We start from the raw sequence: 22,571 nt of genomic DNA on the forward strand, positions 1-22,571 counted from the left end.
CGCACTCTATAGATACTATCTATACTCTAAGGTTTAAAGATTTTTGATATCTAATATTTACGGAATAATCGCCTGTGCACACTTAACGATTACGCCCTGAATATAATATTATCTAATATTCTAATATATTAATTAATACTATACATATACTATACTATTATATAAAGGCGAAAGTTTGTAAGTATGGATGTATGGATGTATGGATGTAGGTATGGATGTTTGTTACTCTTTCACGACAAAACTACTAAACCGATTACTATGAAATTTAGCACACATATAGAGGGTAACTTGGATTAACACATAGGATAGGTTTTATCCCGGAAATCCCACGGGAACGGGAACTATGCGGGTTTTCTTTTGCAAACGCGGGCGAAGCCGCGGGCGGAAATCTAGTCCTAGATAAAAGAAGCTTGGCAACTTACAGAGTAAAAACGACGACATATTATTACAGTCACAGTAGACGTAGAGCCATTTTATAGCATATACAGACGCTCCGATTTGGTTGGTGCCAACCACAGGTGCCAACCAAGAAGCTTATATCCTATGATATATATAAAAAAGCTAGATATACGTTACCCGCTCATAGAGAGCGGGTAACGTATCTGGGTCATTTGGCAAGAAAAAACTCAGCTAAGTGCCCGAGTTTCACTTTAGTCACGTACCATTTGCGTCGTGGCTGGACGTTCTTTTTATATTTTAATCGGCAGTTGTTATTACGAAGTACATGAGTGAGACATGTATTATGTCTCGTGCGTGAGAGTGAAAGAGAGAAAAACTGTATTGGTGATAATGCGTTTGTAAGTAGGTATGTATTAATTACGCTGTTTTTTAGTGCAATGATGTTGGCGTATAGTCTAGTATAATAGAGTCATTGCTTAAATCTTATACACTGGAGATTTCAGTATGAACATTAACTTGTAACAAGAAAGTAAGACGTTGAATGACGCCTGTATGTTTTTTTATCCCTTTCACACCTAACTTGGCAAGTTGGTGTGAAAGGGATAGAGAAGGGGAAAACCTTAGATCATTAAGTAATGGATAACACACGCAGGCGTTTCCCCTTTTGCCGAGGTATAAGATTATTCGAATCGAAAAATCTTATGCTTTCATAAAAACTACTTGCGTAATCGATTACGAACACTCTGCGTATTCGTAAAACATCGAAAGGACGTCTGCGAGTGCTCCGCTAAAAATGCCGTTTTGCACTGTCAAGTCTTGCAGAAGCAATTCAAACATGTCGAATATTAAAAAAGATGGAATAACCTTTCATTTGTGTATATTTTTTTATTTTTTTAACGTACATTTCTAATTAAATGCAATTTCTAATAATCGTCGATGTATCGTTTAGCGATATGATCAAGACAAATAATCGAGTCATGTGTGTACTCGATCATTGATGCGGCCTCACGAGACTATCATGGAAAGAAAATATACAAATTTAATCTTTATGAACTAAGCGATAAAGTTGAATTTAGAACGCGATATTGAACCGCACTCCCCACGAGACTATAAAGTGATGTAGCGAGACTATCTTGAAGAGAAAATATACAAATTTAATCTTTATGAACTAAGCGATAAAGTTGAATTTAGAACGCGATATTGAACCGCACTCCCCACGAGACTATAAAGTGATGTAGCGAGACTATCTTGAAGAGAAATTCAAATTTAATCTTTATGAACTTAGTGATAGAGTTGAATTTAAAAACTCGTCGCTTAAAAGGTCGTTAATTTTTACGACTTTCTTAGTGACGGACTGCTTTTAACTTGAACGTCGATAAAAAAATAGAAAAAGTATAATTTGAAATGAGATGAGAATTAATCTTTATTATATTAAAATTTTACACAACTGCATAAAAAGGAGTATAATGTTTATTTTGTAAGTCTTGTATATATTTATTAAAATTTACGCTCGGTTACTTTTAACTGGCAGAACATTTTAATGGTACGGAACCCTTCGTGCGCGAGTCCGACTCGCACTTAGCCGTTTTTTTTGTAATGTTAATCTTGTAACCTTTCTATTATGTAATCTATACTAATATTATAAAGCTGAAGAGTTTGTTTGTTTGTTTGAACACGCTATTCTCGGGAACTACTGGTCCGATTTGAAAAATTCTTTCGGTGTTAGATAGCCCATTTATCGAGGAAGGTATATATCATCACGCTACGACCAACAGGAGTGGAGCCACGGGGGTGAAACCGCGCGGAGCAGCTACTTTATTTATATGTATGTACGAATATTGCGTATATTTCAGATTTACAAAAAATCCTGCTTTAAGGGTAAGGTGGATTGATACTGTGGGAGAAAATCAGAATGGACACCTCGGTACAGAAATAATAAAAATTTCTGGACCGATATTTATTTTATTGAATATAATATGTGATGTGTTGAATAAATACATATTCAAATACAAATAAAATGGCGTTTTAGGGTTTTTCATATGCATATAATAATGATGAAAACGTTACAAATGACCTGTGTAGTATTTTTTATGAATATAATATTAATGTTATTTCTAATTTCAACAAAATTATTATTTTTGTAATATCGATATGGTTACATCCCTTTAGAGCGATTGTATTATTACGTATATGTATAGAGATTTTTCTGTGTAATCGATGTATGTGTGCAAAAACATGCTAGTCTGTCCATTTTGTAATAGTTTGAGTTTGTAAAGACATAAATTATTTTTGTGAATGTGTGATTGTGTTTCAAAGTGTGAGTTAAGCGTCTTATTTACGGTCCATCTTGACGTACGTCCCGCCAAGGTCATACACGATGCACGACGCAAAACGACAGTGAATAGCGTTGACGTACGTCAATAATTATTATTATTATCTTGCTGGATGTGCACGACCAACTTTTCATCCAGCAAGCACCCCCACCACCGCGAACGTCGTGCAGATGGACAGTGAAATGTGAATAGCGCGGACCGAGAGCGCGGACGTACAGCAGATTAGTGTTGCCAACAGAAATTAATGTAAATACTTGGAAACGTGGCCTATTGATATGATTTTTTTGTGATAACTTAGTGAGTGCATGAGCAAGCAAGAAACGGTTATTTTATATTTTTATGTACACAGGAAATCCCAATTATCATTACTTTTGGATGAACCTTGTACACATGGACAGTTTATATTCAGAAGTTATTATTTTAAAAGAACTCCGAGGCGAATTGTTGACTAACACAGATTTTATGCAAAAGTCCACTGCAGAAAAATGGCAATTTATTTAAAAAAAATATCTTGACGAATTTGTTTGTTTAAAAAAAAATGATTAGCTATATACTCTCTGTTCCTGCCACTTCAGCATTTACTGAAAGAGTCTTTTCGGTCATGAATGTGAAGTGGCGGGAAGAGAGAAACCGAGCTTCATTAAAAATTAATTAAAAATGAGCTGTTGAAATATATAAATTTAGATTTGGAATGTTCGGATTCATAAAATTCATTTAAAAATAATGAAAAATTCTTAGGTACTGCAAAAAGTACAAAAAAATACATTTTTTAAAATATTTATTTACTCTTTATTTACCTCCTTTAAAATCAGATATACTCTATATCTTCAAATAAAAGTTGGCAACCCTAGCCATGCTTGATGCGCGCACGATCGTCAGTAGGATACATCCAGCACCGCGGCCTTGAGCCGACGTACGTCGGGGATTGACCGTGAATAAGACGCTTTACCCTCCCCGCACCAAAACCGGCAGAAAGTTTAGTTCCCACAGTATTACTTTACTCTATGGTTTAGTTAGAACATTTGCCAGCGTGCTCCATCCATTACTTAATGATCTAAGGGGAAAACAGACCAAAAAGTTTGAGACGATGTAATAAAAGTTTCACTTTAAAAAACAGTGCATAGCAACCTTCAACCTTGAGTTCAACAGTTCAACATACTTTCCTATATGGTTCAACATCAGTTTCCTATAATTGCCAATCAAAATGTATGTAATAATAATTAAATATTTATTTCTTCTGTTACATAATATTTCAATTATTGTATATTGTATGTATTGAATTTAATTGGAAAAAATTGTCAATATGCGGGGATATCCCTTGATATTCTAGATTATTCGGCAGTCACCAATCGGTTGCCAGACGTAAAAACTACGTAACATTGTAGGCTATGGTACATAAACCTATGTATTTTTTTAAATTTAGAAGGACGTTTTCTTTCTCGACTTGCTAATAAAGTAAGATGTTAATTCAATTAAAATAAATTACAATAGATCCTTATCCTTATTGCTTTCAAATTTTAGATTTAAAACTGGTAAAATTTAATAGAGCAACCCTGAATATCGGTTGCTTTTGTGCGCACAAGTACCGATTCGTTGTAAATTACCGTAGTAGGCACTTAAATGGTAATACAAATGTTTGTCTATGGAAGTGCTATGAAAAATAATAAATTATTTACTGTGCTCCGTATTGTACACTGCAGCTTATTTGATTATTTTGTGATTATTAATCCGTGATTAAAGTGAAAGTAAAAACTTGTTTTTTTGATTTATTCAACATTGTTTTGATTTAGAAGTTACAAAAGGTAATCCCTACTTGATTGATTTTGTTTGTTTACATTTTACAAAATGATGGAGAAGAGTTAAAATTTTGAACCTGAAGAAAATGAACCATGATGTGGTTGCACAATACACTTTTACATATTCTTTGTTTTATTAATTTTCGAGTTAGTACTTGACGTTATCAACAAACCATAATAATCTATCTAGAGGTACATTCTATATACATTTCAAGTATTCGCCATTATTATAGTCAGTCGATGGTGAAACCATACGTGAAGAAAAAATAGGTAATTCTGGAGAGAAAAATAATATTTAGCTATGTAGTACCTATATGTGTGTAATTATTGTTGTTCAGCTTTTAGAAAATGATAAGTTGTTAGATTCACAATCACATTAAAGTTTTTTAAGACTAAAACTTGTCCCAAGTCATTTGATGATGCAATTCATTTGCAATTTAATAGTAATTTTAAATATTAAATTGTATATTATAATTTACTTTATAAAGTTAGTATATTGTTTTTTTTAATCTATGTTTATTTAGGGATTTTTGTCCAAAAGGATGATGACAATCCCATCATACCTTGTACATATATTTAACACATAACAAACTAGGTATATTTAATCTAATATTTAAAGTTGAATAGCATTCTGAGTGTGGTGCAGCTAGAATGCAATGATATGCATTCTGTTCTTTACATTGTGGAGGATTTTTTTGTCATATTGGAAAAAATTGTTCCTCTCATAAACATCATCTCATCTCAGCATTCATCCATCCCTCTGCTAAACAAGTAAAATATACCTCTAAGCTATAAGTTTAGTAGAAACAAGTCTAATTAACATTACTTAATTAAAATCTCAAATGATTTGTTTACATAATGTTACTGCGCAAAATAAATATAGCATTTTAGGCAATATTAGGTATTACATAGTTATGAAATTCTCACTGAGATACTCTTGAATTATTTAAATTGCAAATGTTTTGTTTAATTTTTAAAAATAATATGAAGATTGGTGATAATAGAAATAAAAAATGTAGAGGAATAATATAGAAGTTGTATTATGTTGTTAAAAGTTTTGACAAAAATTATTAACAGTTTTTCTTTTTTTGCAGACATTCATTAAAAATGGGGAGAGGTAAGTGAATTTTATATTTTTTCTTTTTGTATTTATTTAAAGCAAGATGGGAGATGTTGCTTAAAATGAAACAAATCTAACAAATTCGATTTTCTATTTCAAAGAAATTTTTATCAGTTATATTGGATTACCAAGCGGATGTAAATTAATCAAATAAAAATCAAATCAATCTGTTCTGCCGTTAAAGAGCTATACATAGCTTTAATTATATTGTGTGCAGTGTAAAATGTTTATAACATTATCAGTTGTAACAATAATAAACTCCATATAACATTGAAGTGAGCACAATTTGGCTCTTCAAAAGCCACAACTTGATAAATGGCACATTCAATGTGAAGCAGGCACAGATTTCAGGGTTAGGTTTCAGATTTAGGTTATATTTTATTGATATAAATGATATGAAATATTTTTGAAATTAGAAGCTTAGTTATCAAAATAAAGGTCCTTGAAGATTTCAGTAAAAGTCAAGCAAGCACAGCTATGAATGTCAGTTAAAGAATATTTTTTTTTAAATAAATTTATTACTGAATAATATACCCTCTCTATATTTTGTACTAGCTGCGCTCTGCGGTTCCTGTTGGTTTTAATAGCCTTCCTTGATGAACGGGCCAACCAACACTGAAAGAATTTTTCAAATCGGACCAGTACTTCCTGAGCTGAGCGCGTTCCAACAAACAAACAAAATAGATTTTAAAAATACATTACATCAGAAATCTGTGTCCAAATATGTGTTTGTAACAATACAGTTTCTCATACGTTTAAAGTTCTTTAGAAAAGCTAATAAATGTTGATTAATTTTTCTTATGAACTTTAAACTCAATTATGTACTGTGATATTTAATCTGCAAAAGCTTAATAATAGTTTAGATTAGCTTCATTAACTTTTGTTGATTTTTAATTACTTACAGATTTTATTTTTATGTAGGATCGCTATCTTTCACTCTAATTTTATCAAGCAAGAGAAGCAATTTTTAGTAGCTACTAACTTAAATAAATAAAAGAAGGATCCGTATGAACAGACAAAATAGATGGCTTTTAATTAAATGTATAATTTTTGTATTAATTATAATACTTGATACAATAATACTTGAACGCTCTTGAAACCTGACCCTGACACATATTTCGATAATTCCTTTCTTTTCGTTTTAATCATGAGAAGGATCTTATGAAGGATCAAGTGCGAGTCGGACTCGGAACTTAAAGCTAAAAGCTTAAAAGGTCATCCTCGTTTTTTATATTTATTGTTATACCGGCAACAGAAATACTTATTTCTGAAAATTTTATTTTAATGATATTATTTTTTTTAAGATAATATTATATTTGTTTATAGTGTTTATTGATGAACATGAAAAGTGTATGAAATTGATGTTTTGTTTTCATCCTTTGTAATAATTTAACTATCAAAGATCAAGCGATTAATGATTAATCTAATATACTTATATTATATAAAGCTGAAGAGTTTGTTTGTTTGGTTTATTTGTTTGAACGCGCTAATCTCAGGAAAAACTGGTCCGATTTGAAAAATTAAGTGTTAGATAGCCCATTTATCGAGGAAGGCTTTAGTCTATATTATATCATCACGCTAAGACCAACAGGAGCGGAGCAATCGTGCAAAGCGGGTGAATCCGCGGAGCAAAGCTAGTTACTTATACGCGGATTATAGTATTATCTGCCCCCCTAGTCAAGTGGCTTTCTGTTAGCGTAGCGTTCAATAGAATAGACTACGAATGTATGAGATTGACGTAAGCTGTAGATAAACGTATCTACAGCCTACGTCAATCTCATACATTCGTAGTCTATTCTATTGAACGCTACGCTAACAGAAAACCACTTGACTAGGGGGGCTGACGTTCCTGTTATCTGAGGTTGGGTCGTGTTTGTATTTTAAATAAAATAAATAGGAGCCTCGCGAAGCGGGGCTCCGTCGCGTCGGCTCGCAACCGACTTCTTGTGGAAGTTTTGAAAACGTCTTCTGTCGTTATTCAATGAACGCGTAACGAATATTCGTTGTTTATATTTTAAAGTTATGCTCAACGATATTTATTTTTAAAGGAGGCAAGAAAAAGGGGAAGAAAGACGCAGAAGAGGGTCTTGGTTTAGGCGATCTTACGCTCGAGGACACTGGACCTTCAACATCAGAAATGCCTAAGGCACCAGAGAAAGTAAAAGAAGAAGCTGTTAAAGAGGATGTAGGTGAGGACGATGTTGGATTGAGTATCGGTGGGGTGAAGAAAAGAAAAAAGAAGAAGAAGGAAACTCCTTTACCGGTACAATCTATGGATACGTCAGGTCCATCTACATCGCAATCGGTTCAAGATATTGCTAGTTTGCCTCAAAAACAAGAATCGCAAAGTGTGCCTACACCGACGCAACCAATCCAATCGGCTGGAAGAGGCCGTGGAGCTCCAGGGGCTGGACGAGGTTGGGGTGGACCTGCACAATCACAATCGGCAGGTCATGGAAGGGGTGCAGCACCTGCCTGGGGTGCTCCAAAAGCTACGCCGGGTCATGGCGGCGATTCTGTTGCAAAGCCAAGTGCTCCCGCGCAAGTGGAATCGCAAGCTTCAACCAGTCGTGCGGTGGAACAAGCGCCCGTTAGACAGGCCCAAGGACCGACGCAGTCTGGTCGTCCCTCGTCTACTTTGTGCCGATTTCAATTACCTAAGAAAATTAGGAGTCGAACAGGGGTGCCTTCTGATCCTACAAAAGTTCTTACTAACTATTTACCGATGCTCATCAAGCCATTGATCATTGTGAGTATTTTAATGTACGATTTGTTTTTATTCTACGACAATAAATAATTTTACATTTGCTTATTTCTAATTTTAGCATCGTTATGACGTTGCAATAACTCCTGAGAGGCCTAAAAAGTTGATGCCGAAAGTATTCCAAGCAGTGAAAGCTAAACATTTTCCGAAAAATTTAATAGCATTTGATATGATGAAGAATTGTTATGCTTTAAAACAACTTATGAAGGACAATGAAGTTTTTAATACTGATGTAAGTTGAAGCCGTTTGCAATTTTAACTTTATGACTAATGTTTCAAATGTAGGTATTTTATGTCTCTAATGTTATATTATATGTAATGTATAATACGTTTTAAAGTTAAAATAGTTTTTATTCTAATTGTAATGGAACAGTTTTATGCTTTATACAAAATAAAATTTTATGTATGAAACACAGGAATGCTTCTCTTGTTTCATTTTATTTTTGTATTTGCTTACGACAATTTATTTCAAATTGAGTTCTACGATTTAGTTCGTTTTCAATAAAAATATGAAAATAATGTATGCTTAATATTTTTTGATACCTACAAAATTACGTTTCAGGTCCAAATTAAAGATGACAACGGGACCTTTATGAAATTTGATGTTGCTATTAAAACAACTGGGACTGTTGATTTAGGCTCCCTCTTCAAGTAAGATAATAATGCTTATTTTCTATTAATTCACGCATATAAATATAGAATCTTAAAAAGGACAAGAAGGCAGGTTGTGTTTATGACGTCGCGGAAGAATTCTAACAAATACCCGCGGCCCCATCATTAAAGCGGCTCGACGGAACACAGTGGGGTTTTAGTCGGTAAGAATCCGACATAACCCACGGCTCCTTCCCCGGGGGCCGTGGGTATCTTTGGAAGATTTCCCCACTATAAAAAAAAAAAAGGTTGTGTTTATGACAAAGTGATACGTCTTTATTATAGCTGGAAGAAATGTATACTTGTCTTATATATAAAAATGAATCGCAAAATGTGTTGGTAAGCGCATAACTCGAGAACGGCTGAACCGATTTCGATAATTCTTTTTTTATTATATTCCTTGAAGTACGAGGATGGTTTTTGTGTAGAGAAAACGTAAACATGTACCACGGGCGAAGCCGGGGCGGACCGCTAGTTTAATATAAAATCAATCAATATCAATTCAATATATTTTTTATTTCTAATTGTATGTGAAACCTAGGTAATTAGAAGTAACTTATATACAAGATCCAGAGTGGTTAGAATTTGTACTTTCGTGGAATTTAAAGTGATTATATAATTTTAGATATATGAAAGAAGGGACCGCTTTGTGTCCACCCACAGAGGCCATACATTGTATTGACGTTATATTACGTCAAGGAGCGCTAGAAAAGTATGTGAAGGTAAGACAATTTTTACTTTTCTACCTAATATAGAAAAAGCTCGTGTGTGCCGAGCACACGTGTCAGAAGTAAAACTTCTTTGGTAAGATTCAAAGATACAAAAATCGTCGTTTTATTCTAGAAGTGACGGTAATGCCATTACGTGACCTTGAAATTTTGCTCTCAACGTGCCTAAAGAAGTTTCACTCCAAAAAAATATAACTAATGTTTTGTCACATTTTAATAATTCACGATGTGAAATGTTACTGCTGCTATTTTCTAAGTATTTCATTTGTATGTTTTAGGCGAGCCGTCAGTACTTTACGCGTCCTCGTAATCCCGTCGATTTAGGCGACGGATTAGAAATGTGGACTGGTTTATTCCAATCTGCTATATTTACATCAAGACCATTTATAAATATCGATGGTAAGCTTTTACCTTCTATATAAAATAATGATATAAAAGCAAAATTATTATTTTCATAAATTACACAAATACGAACATAATACCAAATTGGTGGTAGTTAAAATAAGTTTATACTATCTGCATAGTCTGTATTTGGTATAATTATTTCGTTTAAATTTCAAATAGCTTTTTTATTTTAATACTTTCAGTACCAAACTTAGTCGCTTATTTTCAGTCGCTCACAAGGGATTTCCTAAATGCCAGCCGCTGTTGGATACTTACAGAAACGATTTTCGCTTAGATGTGAATAATCCTTTAGAGAGGCAGCGTAAAATTGAATGCGAACTATTCCGCAAATTTATTAGTGGATTGCACGTTAGTATTTATATGTTAATTATATATTAAGAATATAATAAATGATTATGATAGTATAAAAAAATACAGATACATTTCATGGACGATGTTTAATAATTGCTTTGATCAATAATTGCCAGAATATTGGTATGTATGTATGTATGTATTTATTATGTTCGCCAGGTAAATGCTATGATTGGGGATCAGAAAACAGGATTTAAAAAACGTGAATTTGTATGCAATTCTCTGGTATTGCCCGCGAATGAATTGAAGTTTACCCTCACTGATACTGCTGGAAAGAGCGAACTTATAACCGTAGAACAATATTTCGCCAGGGTTAAGGGACAAAGGTAGGAATTTGTTTGTTTAAATGTTTTACAAATATTTATTATTATTAAAAAATTTAACGGATTTTAAACGTGATTTATTCATTATATTATTTTCCGACGTTTCGCACACTTTGCAGCGTTAAACCAATCCCTTGAAATATTTATTTTCTTAATGGATAATACTTAATTGCGTAAAATCAAACACTAGAAAATATATTCAGAGTTGTTGACATAATTTCTAAGATTATTACATATTTTGATTATATATTTTCCAATATTAATGATTTATTTATTCTAGGCTCAAATATCCCTACATGAATTGCGTATGGGTCGGTCCAAGGGACAAACAGATTTATTATCCAATTGAGTTACTGGAAGTTACATATGGACAGGTGAGATTGTGAAATAGTTAACAATAAATAAAAGAGATTACATCAACTACATTGTATACAAGATTTTTAAGCTTCGCACCATAAATAGTAAAATTAGAAATTGTCTCAAAGTAGGTAACTGCCCTGCTGTTTTACCAGTAAGTATTATTTATTCCCGCGTATATAGACAAACATAGACAAACATTTATTCACAAAAATAACACATTATTACAACTGAAAATCACAATAACAATTAACATAGTAAAAATACAAATAAAAAACACAAAACACATATGACAATTTAATACATAATAAATAAATAAGTAATTAGGTTGGTAATAAGTGTTATGGCTGTGAAAGGGTCCTGGCTCAGCATATGTCATGAGTCGGCTGACTCATGACGCTGTTTATTCTGCCATATAGTCTATATAAGATACATATATTCATTGCTGCCCCACTCCTATTGATTGTTGCATGTTGTTAGGCTTCCTGAATAAAATGGTGTTGGATGAACTATTTAATAGTTTATTTGACTATATGACAGTATTAATCCTACTATGTACTATTATAAAGGCGAAAGTTTGTAAGTATGGATGTATGGATGTTTGTTACTCTTTCACGTAAAAACTACTGAATGGAGTTGAAAATTTGGATGAAATTTTACCACAATATAGCTTATACATCAGAATAACACATAGGATAGGTTTTATCCCGGAAATCCCACGGGAACGGGAACTATGCGGGTTTTCCTTTGAAAACGCGGGCGAAGCCGCGGGCGGAAATCTAGTAGGGATAATAATTTATTCTGTCTGCCTTATTCCAACAGGCATTGAATAGACAACTCAACGACAGGCAATTGCCGAAAATGGTGCGCGAAGCGGCAACGCCGCCTAGCGACCGTAAGCGCAAGATTGAAGAGGTCATCAGGGATGTAAGTATTATAAGTATTAATTTTACATCCAATGTATGCAGAATCGAACTGGCTACTAAGTATATATTATATTCTCTGAAAGTATAATCAGTAATATAATTTTAATTACTGATTATACTTAGTACTTAGATTATACTTACTGAGGGTGAAATAATTTTTGAAATAAACAAACTTCAGATTTATATTAATAACTCAGGCCCCGGAATCACAGACACAATAGAAAATCTATTGTGTCGTGGACCGATCGGGCCGTTCGGGGCTCAATGGGTTAATAGTATAGATTAGTATTTCTTTAATTCTTGTAGTAATTTTACAGTTGTTTTTAAGTTGTTCTATTTTATTGGAATCCATTGAAAATGAATGAAAATGAATTCAACGAATTTAATAATGACCAGCTTGGATTGTGACGTTAATTAGAATTAAATTTTATGATTGTATGGTTTGGCCTATGCCGTAAATAAATAAACTTTAATAGGTAAACAGGTCTATTTATAAAAAAAATGATGATCATTATGATATTTATTACAGATGAAGTATTCCAGCAATGAATATTTCCGCGAATTTGGTTTGGAGATCTCAACGAGATTCTATGAAGTGGAGGCGAAAATTCTACGCGCACCAATGTTGAATGTCGGCGAGGGAACAGTTGTACCAAGGTAGGGTTATTTTACTTCTATAATAAGTATGACGTAAGCTGTTAAATTTCAATTCGATACCTTTTTTTTATTCAGAAAAGTAAGTATTATGCAAATTGAAACATCCCACCGCTTTGATAAATACTTTTACTACAATACCTGCTAGTATAATATTTAGCCAAATGACTTAATATTATTCTAGCTTAATTATTGCTATGATATTAGTATCTTGCTTTTAAGTTTTAAATTAAATAAAAACCGACTTCAAAAACGGAAAAGTAAAAAATCAAAAAGATTTGATATTAACTTAGATTAAGGATTGGTCTCCGCGCGCGCGCTACGACTAGATACCGCCCCACCTAAAAACAATAGCTCTGTGAGTGCGGCAACTCATTTCTGTAGTGTGTGTTAGGCAATTTGTAAAGACGCTAGTGTGTGTGAAGAATTGGGCTGCCAGCTACATAAATTTTACCTCATAAATGGCAAATCTGGCATCTTGGAAAGAAGTTTGAAAAATATTTTTTTCATCCTGACCTGGCCGGGAATCGAATCCATGAACATGTGACTCAAATCCACTTGCGACGCTACTATACTATAGTCACAAAGGTTGTTTAAAAGTAAAAAAGCGGAAATAAAAAAAAACATATTATATGAGTCAGTTAAACATGGTTAAACAGAAATAAATTATTGTATTATACTTTTTTATACATGTATTAGTAATAGTATTGAAAAAAAAAGTTCAAATTATTGCTAAAATATTTCCTCAACCACGCGTATTTTTTTGGATATGCAATACGGCAACACTGAATGGCGTCGTATTTTCGTAGAAAAATTTTTCGAAGTAAAGGAGAAATTTCGAATAATACGATACTTAGTGATGGTACGTGATCCCAGTGTCTTTCATATTTTTTGTTGTATTATTTTTAAATAGTTTTATGACACAAATCGGCATTTTACTTCAGATTTTGTTCAAAATCTTTATAAATTATCAGTTCACCCTCTCCACACAATGCTTGTGACACGACTGGCTTGGGTACGCCGAATTCGGCGTACTATAAGTTGCCGCATTTTTCAAGTACGCCGGCGGTATCTAGTCGTAGCGCGCGCGCGGAGACCAATCCATAATCTAAGGATATTATTTATTACTACATATTATTTAGATGTGCTATTTATTATATAGGTTTGATATTGGCGCCAAGCCAATGTAAAACTAACCAGCTTATCGGGCTCAATACCTCCTTTTTTTGAAGTCGGTTAAAAAAAACAAGATACTGTGATTATTGATTACTTTATAGTATTTCATAATCTAAAAATGTTAATGTAGGTTTTAATTAAAAACATTGTGGATTTATATAAAGAATGTTTGTGTGCAGGAGGGGAGTATGGCAAGCGAGACGTTTATTGAGACCAAGCGCGCTTCAATCGTGGGGCTTCATTGTTGTTGAAGCCGATCCTAATAGGTTGAACTGCCACAATATTATAGAAATGGTGCGTATATAGAAAGGAAGAAAGAAAAAAAAATTATTACCTAACTTAAAACTATATAACACTAGCGACCCGCCCCGGCTTCGCACGGGTGCAATGCTGATACTAAATACACAACAGAAAAACTGTGAACGTTGTATATAAAAACAAAGCGGCCCGCTCCGGCTTTGCACGGGTATAAAATACATAGCCGGGCGGCCGGCCGGTACCGCCGCAAACGCTATGTCTCGCAATTTTTAAATCTGTAATATCTTCGAAAATATTCACTTAAATCATATAGTGTAAAGGGCCATATAGATCTATATTAAATGGACAATGTATTCAAGGTATTTAATTGGTTAAGGATTAATGCTGTATTGGTTAAAATCGCTTCGAAAATTAGCCATTATTTGTCGTAAAAAGTAAATGACAAAAAAAGTTATTGTGGGTTATCCATAAGAGATATACATATACCATCGCGGACTTTTCTGTAGACCTTTTCAATGTGTATAATACTTAGTACATTATTTTGATAAAACTCGTAGGGTTCAGCCTGCGTTTGTAATGTAAGCGGAAATAATGTAATTTTTTACGACATCACATTAGAAACCTCAAAAATAACAGTACTTCTCCAAATATAAACCTTCCTCTTGAATGACTATCTATTAAAAAAAACTGTATCAAAATCCGTTGCGTAGTTTCAAAGATTTAAGCGTACAAAGGGACATAGGGATATAGGGACAGAGTAAGCGACTTTGTTTTATACTATGTAGTGATGCTTGTGACCTAGGTTTCTACGTGCGTTTCTTAGCCTAGCATGATAGGCCATAATACTTGTATTTAGATAGTGACTTATTAGTGTTTATAGGATATATTGGTATAAAGAGAGAATTCATTTCTAATATTAAACATTTTGCATTTTTAAAGCATTTTAGTGATTTTTATAAGTATTTAATTAGTAGTTAAGTATTTATTTGTATAAAAGTATAAATGAAGGTTAAGAAGTGAGATTTTTTTTTGGTAAAAAATAAAAATGCATACCTAGATTGGAACCTTAAACTAAAGATTAATGTATTTACAATTTTATAACAATTGAGTTATATGTATATATGTTAAATTTTATATTTATTTAAAGATAAAACGCGTCGGTAAACAAATGGGTATGACTGTGGAGGAGCCAAGCTTGACGAATTTCAACATAAGGGTCACGGACCTTCATTCGACGTTCAGAAAGGCGGTGGATAATAAGATTAAATTCTTATTCGTCATTGTCAGTTCTTGGGCGCCAAATGTTTATCAAAAGGTAAGTTATATAAGAAAAGGGCGTGTGTGCCGAGCACACGTGTCAGACGTGAAATTTCTTTGGCAGGATTCAAAGATACCAAAATCGTCGCTCTAATCCATGACGTGATGGTATTGCCATGACGTGACCTTGAAATTTTACTCTCAAGGCGCCTAAAGAAGTATCACTTCAAAAATTTTATTTTTCCAATGGGATATTGAGTATATCCTACATCGCGATAAAAAATCTGTAATTCCTTTCAATATTTTTTATGTCTGTTTGATGCCTTTTTATATAGATTAAAAATATTTGTAACAGGTTAAAAAAATGGCCGAGCTAGAGGTTGGGATTTTAACACAGTGCATTAAAGATAACACCGCAGAGAGACGTATGAACGAACAGACTATTCGAAATATACTTTTGAAGGTAAGCTAAATATTTACAGATTGTGTCTAATTTATGAAGTTTCGCAGGAACATTAATCTATATGTATAAGAAAATCGTAATACAATAAAATTTGTGTCCTTTAGACTTTTTATTCTCAAGTATATTACATATTATATTGCACGCCTCATAAGCGAAGCGTTGAGGTGGGTACTACTGTCACTTCGCGCAAAACATCTGATTTTTCATACTTAAAATGTCTTTATGTATCATACATTGCACTTGTAAGATAATACATACACACACATATTAAGAAAAAACACTATTTTTAACGTTCATGATATTTTTGATGTCATTTTTGTTATTTAAACTAGTTAAAAAACAGTTTAAAAAAGTTCTGTCTTGGACGTCCGTGTGTCTGTATGTGCGGATCCTTTTTCTTGTTAACACGATAGCGACCGAAATACTTTACTAATCGAGTCTTTTTTTTTTCTCTTACGCTTGAGTATGCTCAGGAATAGAACCCTTTCATTTTTCAGGGTCTGATTCGATGTGGTTTAATTGTTATTAAATAAACAAAAATAATAATTAATAAATATTAATTAAAAAAAATTATGAGGCGTGCACTTTTGCATTTTCCAAATTATTTTAATTCTTCTGTGGCATAATTTCCATTAAAACATGTAATTTTAGAAGGATATATACCTAAGAGGACTTAGAAGAAATATTATGTATACTGTAACCTAACAAATTCTATGTACACCTGTAGTCATTTCATTCTTTTTATTTAAAAATCTTTGCATACTATTAGACTACGAAAACCCTGTAAGCTTACCAGCATTATTAATTTCCATATCATTATAGGTGAATTCTAAATTGATGGGCGTTAACCAAACCCTGGAGAATAGATGTGTGCCGCCATGTTTGAAAGATGGCGGCGTTATGATCGTGGGCGCTGATGTCACACATCCGAGCCCTGATCAGGTACGCTTATTATTTTAACCTAGGAAATTAGTACACATTTTTTATTAATTTATTGAAAATAATCTCGGTCTGGTAGGACACAGAAGGCTGATCACCTACTTGTCCCTAAAGAAAATCGATCAGTGAAACAGATGTATAATGCATCTGCCCCTTACCCCACTAGGGGACATGGGACTTCACTTATTGAAAATAAAATAATATAATCAATTAATAAAAAATTTGGACATTTTGAAAAAAGGAGAGCGTTTGTGCCGAGCACACGTGTCAGAAGTGAAACTTCTTTGGCAAGATTCAAAGATACCAAAATCGTCCCCTTACTCCATGACGTGACGGTATTGCCATGACGCTACCTTGAAATTGTACTCTCAACGCGCCTAAATAAGTTTTACTTCAAAAAAAATTACGAAATAATATGCATAATATGTATTAAGTTGCCTTCACATATTGTACTAACATTGTGATTATATTTCAGACGGATATACCAAGTATCGCGGCTGTGACCGCTTCGTTCGACACAAAATGTTTCCAATACAACATTGAATTGAGTATTCAAACGCCAAAGGTAAGATCAATTAAATGCTATTTATATTTTACTAGCCTTACGCCCGCGGCTTCGCCTGACCAGTCAATTATAAATTACTCTGTTGCGATGCCAAAAAAAAAAACAAACAAACTTTATCACTTAAAATATTCGTAAGACAGTAACTACCGTCTAAATTAATATACAGAGTAGACAATTTGAAACAAATTTGTATGAATATCTTTTAAATACATTCATATTGTGATTTTTTTTATTTCAGAAAGAGATGATCGTCGAATTTGAAAACATGATGGTGGAACACTTGAAGGTGTATAAACAGCACCAGAATTCCCTTCCGCGAAAAATATACATATTCCGCGATGGAGTGTCGGAAGGCCAATTCGCTCAGGTATCTATGAATTTCTGAGATTTAATTTTTAAAATATCTCATAACTATTAATGCAACGGATTTTATTATGATTTAAAAAACAAGTATCCCAGACCTTTTATTATTATGTAGCGACACCTCGCTCTGAATCGCGCAAGCGAAATGTTTTCGCTACAGAGCATATATACAACTTTCCGACATCATCCATTGGGGCCTTAACGGCCGGCCAGTCGAGTAGACTGGTCGAGGATCCTCCCTTTTTCGATGGAGGAATTCCACCTTCCTTCCTCCACAATTATTTGCCCCATGACAACTTTAATTAAATATTTTCAAAATTTTTTTATGAAACAAAAAAGCTAAAAAGATTGTTTGATGATTTGCAAATTTGGCTTGTTTTATTAAATAACCTTATTGCCATTTTTTAAACAGGTTATGAATAGTGAATTGGTGGCCGTGTACAAGGCATACGAGCGCATGGCTGGCCCTAATGCAAAACCTGAAATCATGTTTTTACTCGTGCAAAAAAGACATCACACGAGGTAAGTGGCTATAAGATAGATTCCTATTTGAAATATTAATTGAATTGACAGATTTTGTGCTTTGATGAAAATTGAGTTGTTGATTGTGTTTTGACTATGAAGATACAATACTTTGCCGTTGTTTGAATTATTTTTCGACACTAATCAAAATCGACACTAATCGTGTCAAACCGTAAAACAGCATTAGAAGATGGCAAATTATGAAATAAGTGTTGTCGTCTTAAAAAAATATTTGTAAAATTGTAAAGTTCGTTATGAGTCGCCATTCTCAATTAGATTATACGTGTCGTACCTTAATATTTTAATGAAATTAACAATATCTATATCTATATCTAGTAGATTTACGTATCTGTTCAATTTCAGATTCTTTTTGGGTGAAACTAACGCTCAAAACGTAGAACCGGGCACGGTGGTTGATAAGGACATTGTGCACAGCAGCGAAATGGATTTCTATATGGTAATCTATTTTATATTCATTTATTTTTAAACTATCTGGTTAATATGTAAGTTGTTACTAATTAATGATTCAAAAGTCGTATAGTTATTGCAGAAGAATTGCAGAAGTTCTTCAATGAAATGTAACTAAACAACTAAACATTTTGTTCCCAATCTAACACGGGTGGCTACTGAGATCAGGGCTTTTTAACACACCTATTGCATCTATTTCTACCGCCTCCTTGGTACAGTAGTTGACGCGTGAGCGTAGAACCGAGGGGTCCTGGCTTCGATTCCCGGTGGAGACGAAGAAAAAAAAATGTCTCGGTCTGGTAGGACACAGAAGGCTGATCACCTACTTGTCCCTAAAGAAAATCGATCAGTGAAACAGATGTATAATGCATCTGCCCCTTACCCCACTATAGGGGACATGGGACTTCACACTTACATCAATAATGATTAAATTTGCTTGTTTCAGGTGTCCCACCAAGCGATCAAAGGCACGGCCCGACCGACCCGCTACTACGTGGTGCGGAACGACGGCAACATTGCGATAGAGGAAGTGGAGCAGCTCACGTACTACCTGTGCCACCTGTTCTCGCGCTGCACTCGCTCCGTGTCGTACCCGGCGCCGACGTACTACGCGCACCTTGCGTGCACGCGCGCTAAGAACCTTACCTTGTGAGTCATGTTACAAACAATTATAATTCCTGTCCAAGTGGAGACGAATTGTACAAACCAAAAATCATGCGATAGAGGAAGTGGAGCAGCTCACGTACATATAAAAGAGGTTATAATGGCAATAATTCGCCGTTCCTATAAGAACCGGTGTCGCCTGTGGGTGTGGCCAAGTCCGCGCAAGTCCGCTTACGCGCATATTTGCAATTTCAAATCTAACCAATCATAGCGCCGTGCGATCACGCGATTTAAATTGGAACGAATCATACGCATGATGATGTGAGCAGTGCTCATATCCTTGGCGCGTCTGCCCCGCCTACAATGCCTTTCTATGTTTCTATTATATCTATTCCTCTTTTATATGTTCTGTGTTGTGAGTCATGTTACAAAAAAAAAAATTAGTTGTTTGTAAAGTAGGTTTACGGTCGAGATGTTTACGTGATAACATAATGCAGTGGCAGCGCTCGAGATGAGACGGGAGATCGGTCCGTCTCTCTCTCGTTACACCTGTGATCGCGCTCGTGAGGTTTTGGTGTGACACAAGTTTCTGAACATGTCACCCGACTAAAACGATTTTAAAAACGTTATCACGTTAAAAGACGGGTTGCACTCCGGGAGTGCCGGCAGAAGTGAAAACTTGATTATTAACGTTCAGCGTGTTTGATATTTTGGAATGGTATCCAAAATATCAAACACGCTGATATATGGTCTTACGCATGGAATATAAGGGCTAAAAAAAAATCCGTCTTACGCTTTTCCGACCAGGCCACGTGTCCTGACGCGAGTTTAAGATTTTATACCCAACGCCGCTAAAGAAGTTTTCACTTCATAAATTGTAGTGCATTGGGGGAATTTCAGATGAGGGGTAATTTCAAAAATTGTGAATACCACTGTAGAGCATCGCTTTATCATAAGTATCGTGAAGGAAGGGCATGAAGATTTAGGTTTGATATTATTAGCATACATATTTGCTTAATCTATCGATAGTTACGTATTAATTTAATATTTACGTATTTAACCCGTGGCCGGAATTACCCAATGCACCTTATAATTCCTGTCCAAGTGGAGACGAATTCAACTAACCAAATTCATTAAAATCCGATTTTACTGCAGTAAAAAGTTGCCTATATCACTATCTAGAGTCCTTTCTTACCACAAAATATACCATAAAATTTAATTAGTAACTGAGAGAACTGAACAGTGCAGTAGATTTATTTTTGAGCAAATAATATGTATTCACAAGTGCACTAACCATTCCATAATTAATTATTTTATTGTCTTTTTCTTTGTTAACAGTGGCACGAAATTCAACGACAGAGATCTGCAGATCAAACCGCAGCGACTGCAAGTCCTTAGCAGAATGCTGGATTACAGTCGCATGTTCTTCGTCTAAATTCCTATGTTGTCTAGCGACTCCGGTGTATTATCATTTCTTATATTCTTAATTTCGTAATGGATTATCGAAATTATAACAATTTATTTAGGCTTTTTTGTATAATTATGAATATTTTGCCAATTGAAATTAATGTTTGTATTAAAAAGGTTACTGCTTTTTTGCTTATCTGTAGAAGCAACGTTTAAAGTTAGAAGCCGGGAGTCGCTTATATTTTAATCGTGTAGGAATTAATGATTATATTATTGTAACTGCGTATACCGTAAAAAGTAATAAAAAATAAAAAACTAAATCAAAATGGTCTTGTTTTCAAGTTCTACTACTTGCAAAAATATTATTTGTAACAATGAAAATAGGACTAACAAAAAATAATAGCTTCATTTTGTATGTTTAGAATTATTCGTGGCTAAAAATTGTGACTGATTTTTTTATTGTGATATATTTTTTTTCAAAATCAAAATTGTATGCATTTTATAAAACCTTAATTGAATATATTACAGAAAAATGTTTATTTCCTTTTTTATTCCGTGATTGCTAAACGTGTAAGTTTAAAACTATGCAAGAAACTCTGTTTTGATGTGTCAGAATTTAATAGAAGAATAATCGATAAGTATATTAAGGATTTATAAAGGATATTACAGGACTACATTGTCATTTGTTTATTTAATCTCAGGCTTTTACGACTAGTGCTTGATTAAGGAAGAAAATTAAAACAAAAATCATGTTGTATTTTCTCGGAACATTATGAAAAAAATAAAATTGGGTCTCGGATTTAAAAAATTGTTGAAAAATAACCGCACTTTATGGTACAACCTAATTAGGCACTAGAGTAAATGTTTTCATTCATATTATGTATTATATTTTAATCAATAGAATAAGGTTATTTTAATGTTTGGTTACACAAATCCTATTTCTATGTTTTAATATTTACTCTGAAAAAATGTGTATTTAATTAAGGACACTGTCACACTAATCTATATTTAAAATCTGGATGTTTTAATAAAATCTTCAAAAAGCACAGATTGTTTTTTTATTACCTTTAACCTTTATACATATTGTATATAAAAAATTATACCGGCCGAATTGAGAACCTCCTTTTTTAAAGTTGTTTTTTTTAACCATATTTTATTGATAGAAACAAATAAACATACATTAGGCATACAGAAGAAACACCACATAAATTGACACGATTTGATCGTAATTTGGTTAGTTTTTTCAGGCCTTAGGTATAAAGTGCTTGAACTGCGTGATGGAGCAAAATAATGATTCATAATCTATCATTTGATTTATTCTGGGTTTATCCACTATCTTTTTTATTCAAGCGTTTTTATTTGTTATAACTAATACAAAAATAACAATTACAAGTGCCTGCTATAATGATTATGAGCTAGTTAAGCTAACTGACCTCTTGGAACCATAGAGCACAGAATTAAAAAGGACTTCATCTGTGAACTTCATATTGCAACATAATGAGCATAACGCACCTACTTCTATTTTGGACTATTTATAATATTTGTTATTCTTACACAAAGTAGTAGGTATATAGAAAATATTGTAATTGTGCGTATGAAGCACGTATGAAGCCTTATTCTGTAGGTACTTAATTATGTAAATAAGGTATAAGGCATATAAAAGATTAAACAAAGGCTAATTTAGGAGATAATACTATTTCCTTATGCCTAATGTTTGCCTTAACAAATTGCAGTGGTAGGCCA

The 22,571-nt window shown here is 33.6% G+C and overlaps 1 protein-coding gene across 1 annotated transcript; it reads left to right on the forward strand.

Annotated features, from left to right (window-relative positions):
* Nucleotides 1-5,507: 5,507 nt before the first annotated feature.
* Nucleotides 5,508-21,874, forward strand: AGO2 (Argonaute 2). The gene is made up of 21 exons (XM_090120689.1): nucleotides 5,508-5,645; nucleotides 7,697-8,397; nucleotides 8,474-8,644; nucleotides 8,975-9,063; nucleotides 9,689-9,785; nucleotides 10,070-10,190; nucleotides 10,405-10,544; nucleotides 10,707-10,873; nucleotides 11,151-11,244; nucleotides 12,050-12,154; nucleotides 12,683-12,810; nucleotides 14,163-14,277; nucleotides 15,389-15,556; nucleotides 15,854-15,961; nucleotides 16,784-16,903; nucleotides 17,376-17,465; nucleotides 17,704-17,832; nucleotides 18,241-18,350; nucleotides 18,714-18,807; nucleotides 19,264-19,466; nucleotides 20,760-21,874. The coding sequence occupies exons 1-21, from the start codon at nucleotides 5,636-5,638 to the stop codon at nucleotides 20,854-20,856; spliced, it is 3,057 nt and encodes a 1,018-aa protein (XP_089976815.1). The 5' UTR covers nucleotides 5,508-5,635; the 3' UTR covers nucleotides 20,857-21,874.
* Nucleotides 21,875-22,571: the final 697 nt, after the last annotated feature.

This window comes from Colias eurytheme, chromosome 4 (genome assembly GCF_061535395.1).
Source record: "Colias eurytheme isolate Ceu_HAF_F1 chromosome 4, ilColEury1 Martin Lab GWU primary, whole genome shotgun sequence".
In the NCBI taxonomy this organism is placed as follows: Eukaryota; Metazoa; Arthropoda; class Insecta; order Lepidoptera; family Pieridae; genus Colias; species Colias eurytheme.

Excerpts from the sequence above, each read along its gene's own strand:
- AGO2 (XM_090120689.1), top strand. Across the intron at positions 8,398-8,473 it reads TCATCAAGCCATTGATCATT|CATCGTTATGACGTTGCAAT; the intron begins GTGAGTATTTTA and ends TTCTAATTTTAG. Across the intron at positions 17,833-18,240 it reads CGGAAGGCCAATTCGCTCAG|GTTATGAATAGTGAATTGGT; the intron begins GTATCTATGAAT and ends TTTTTTAAACAG.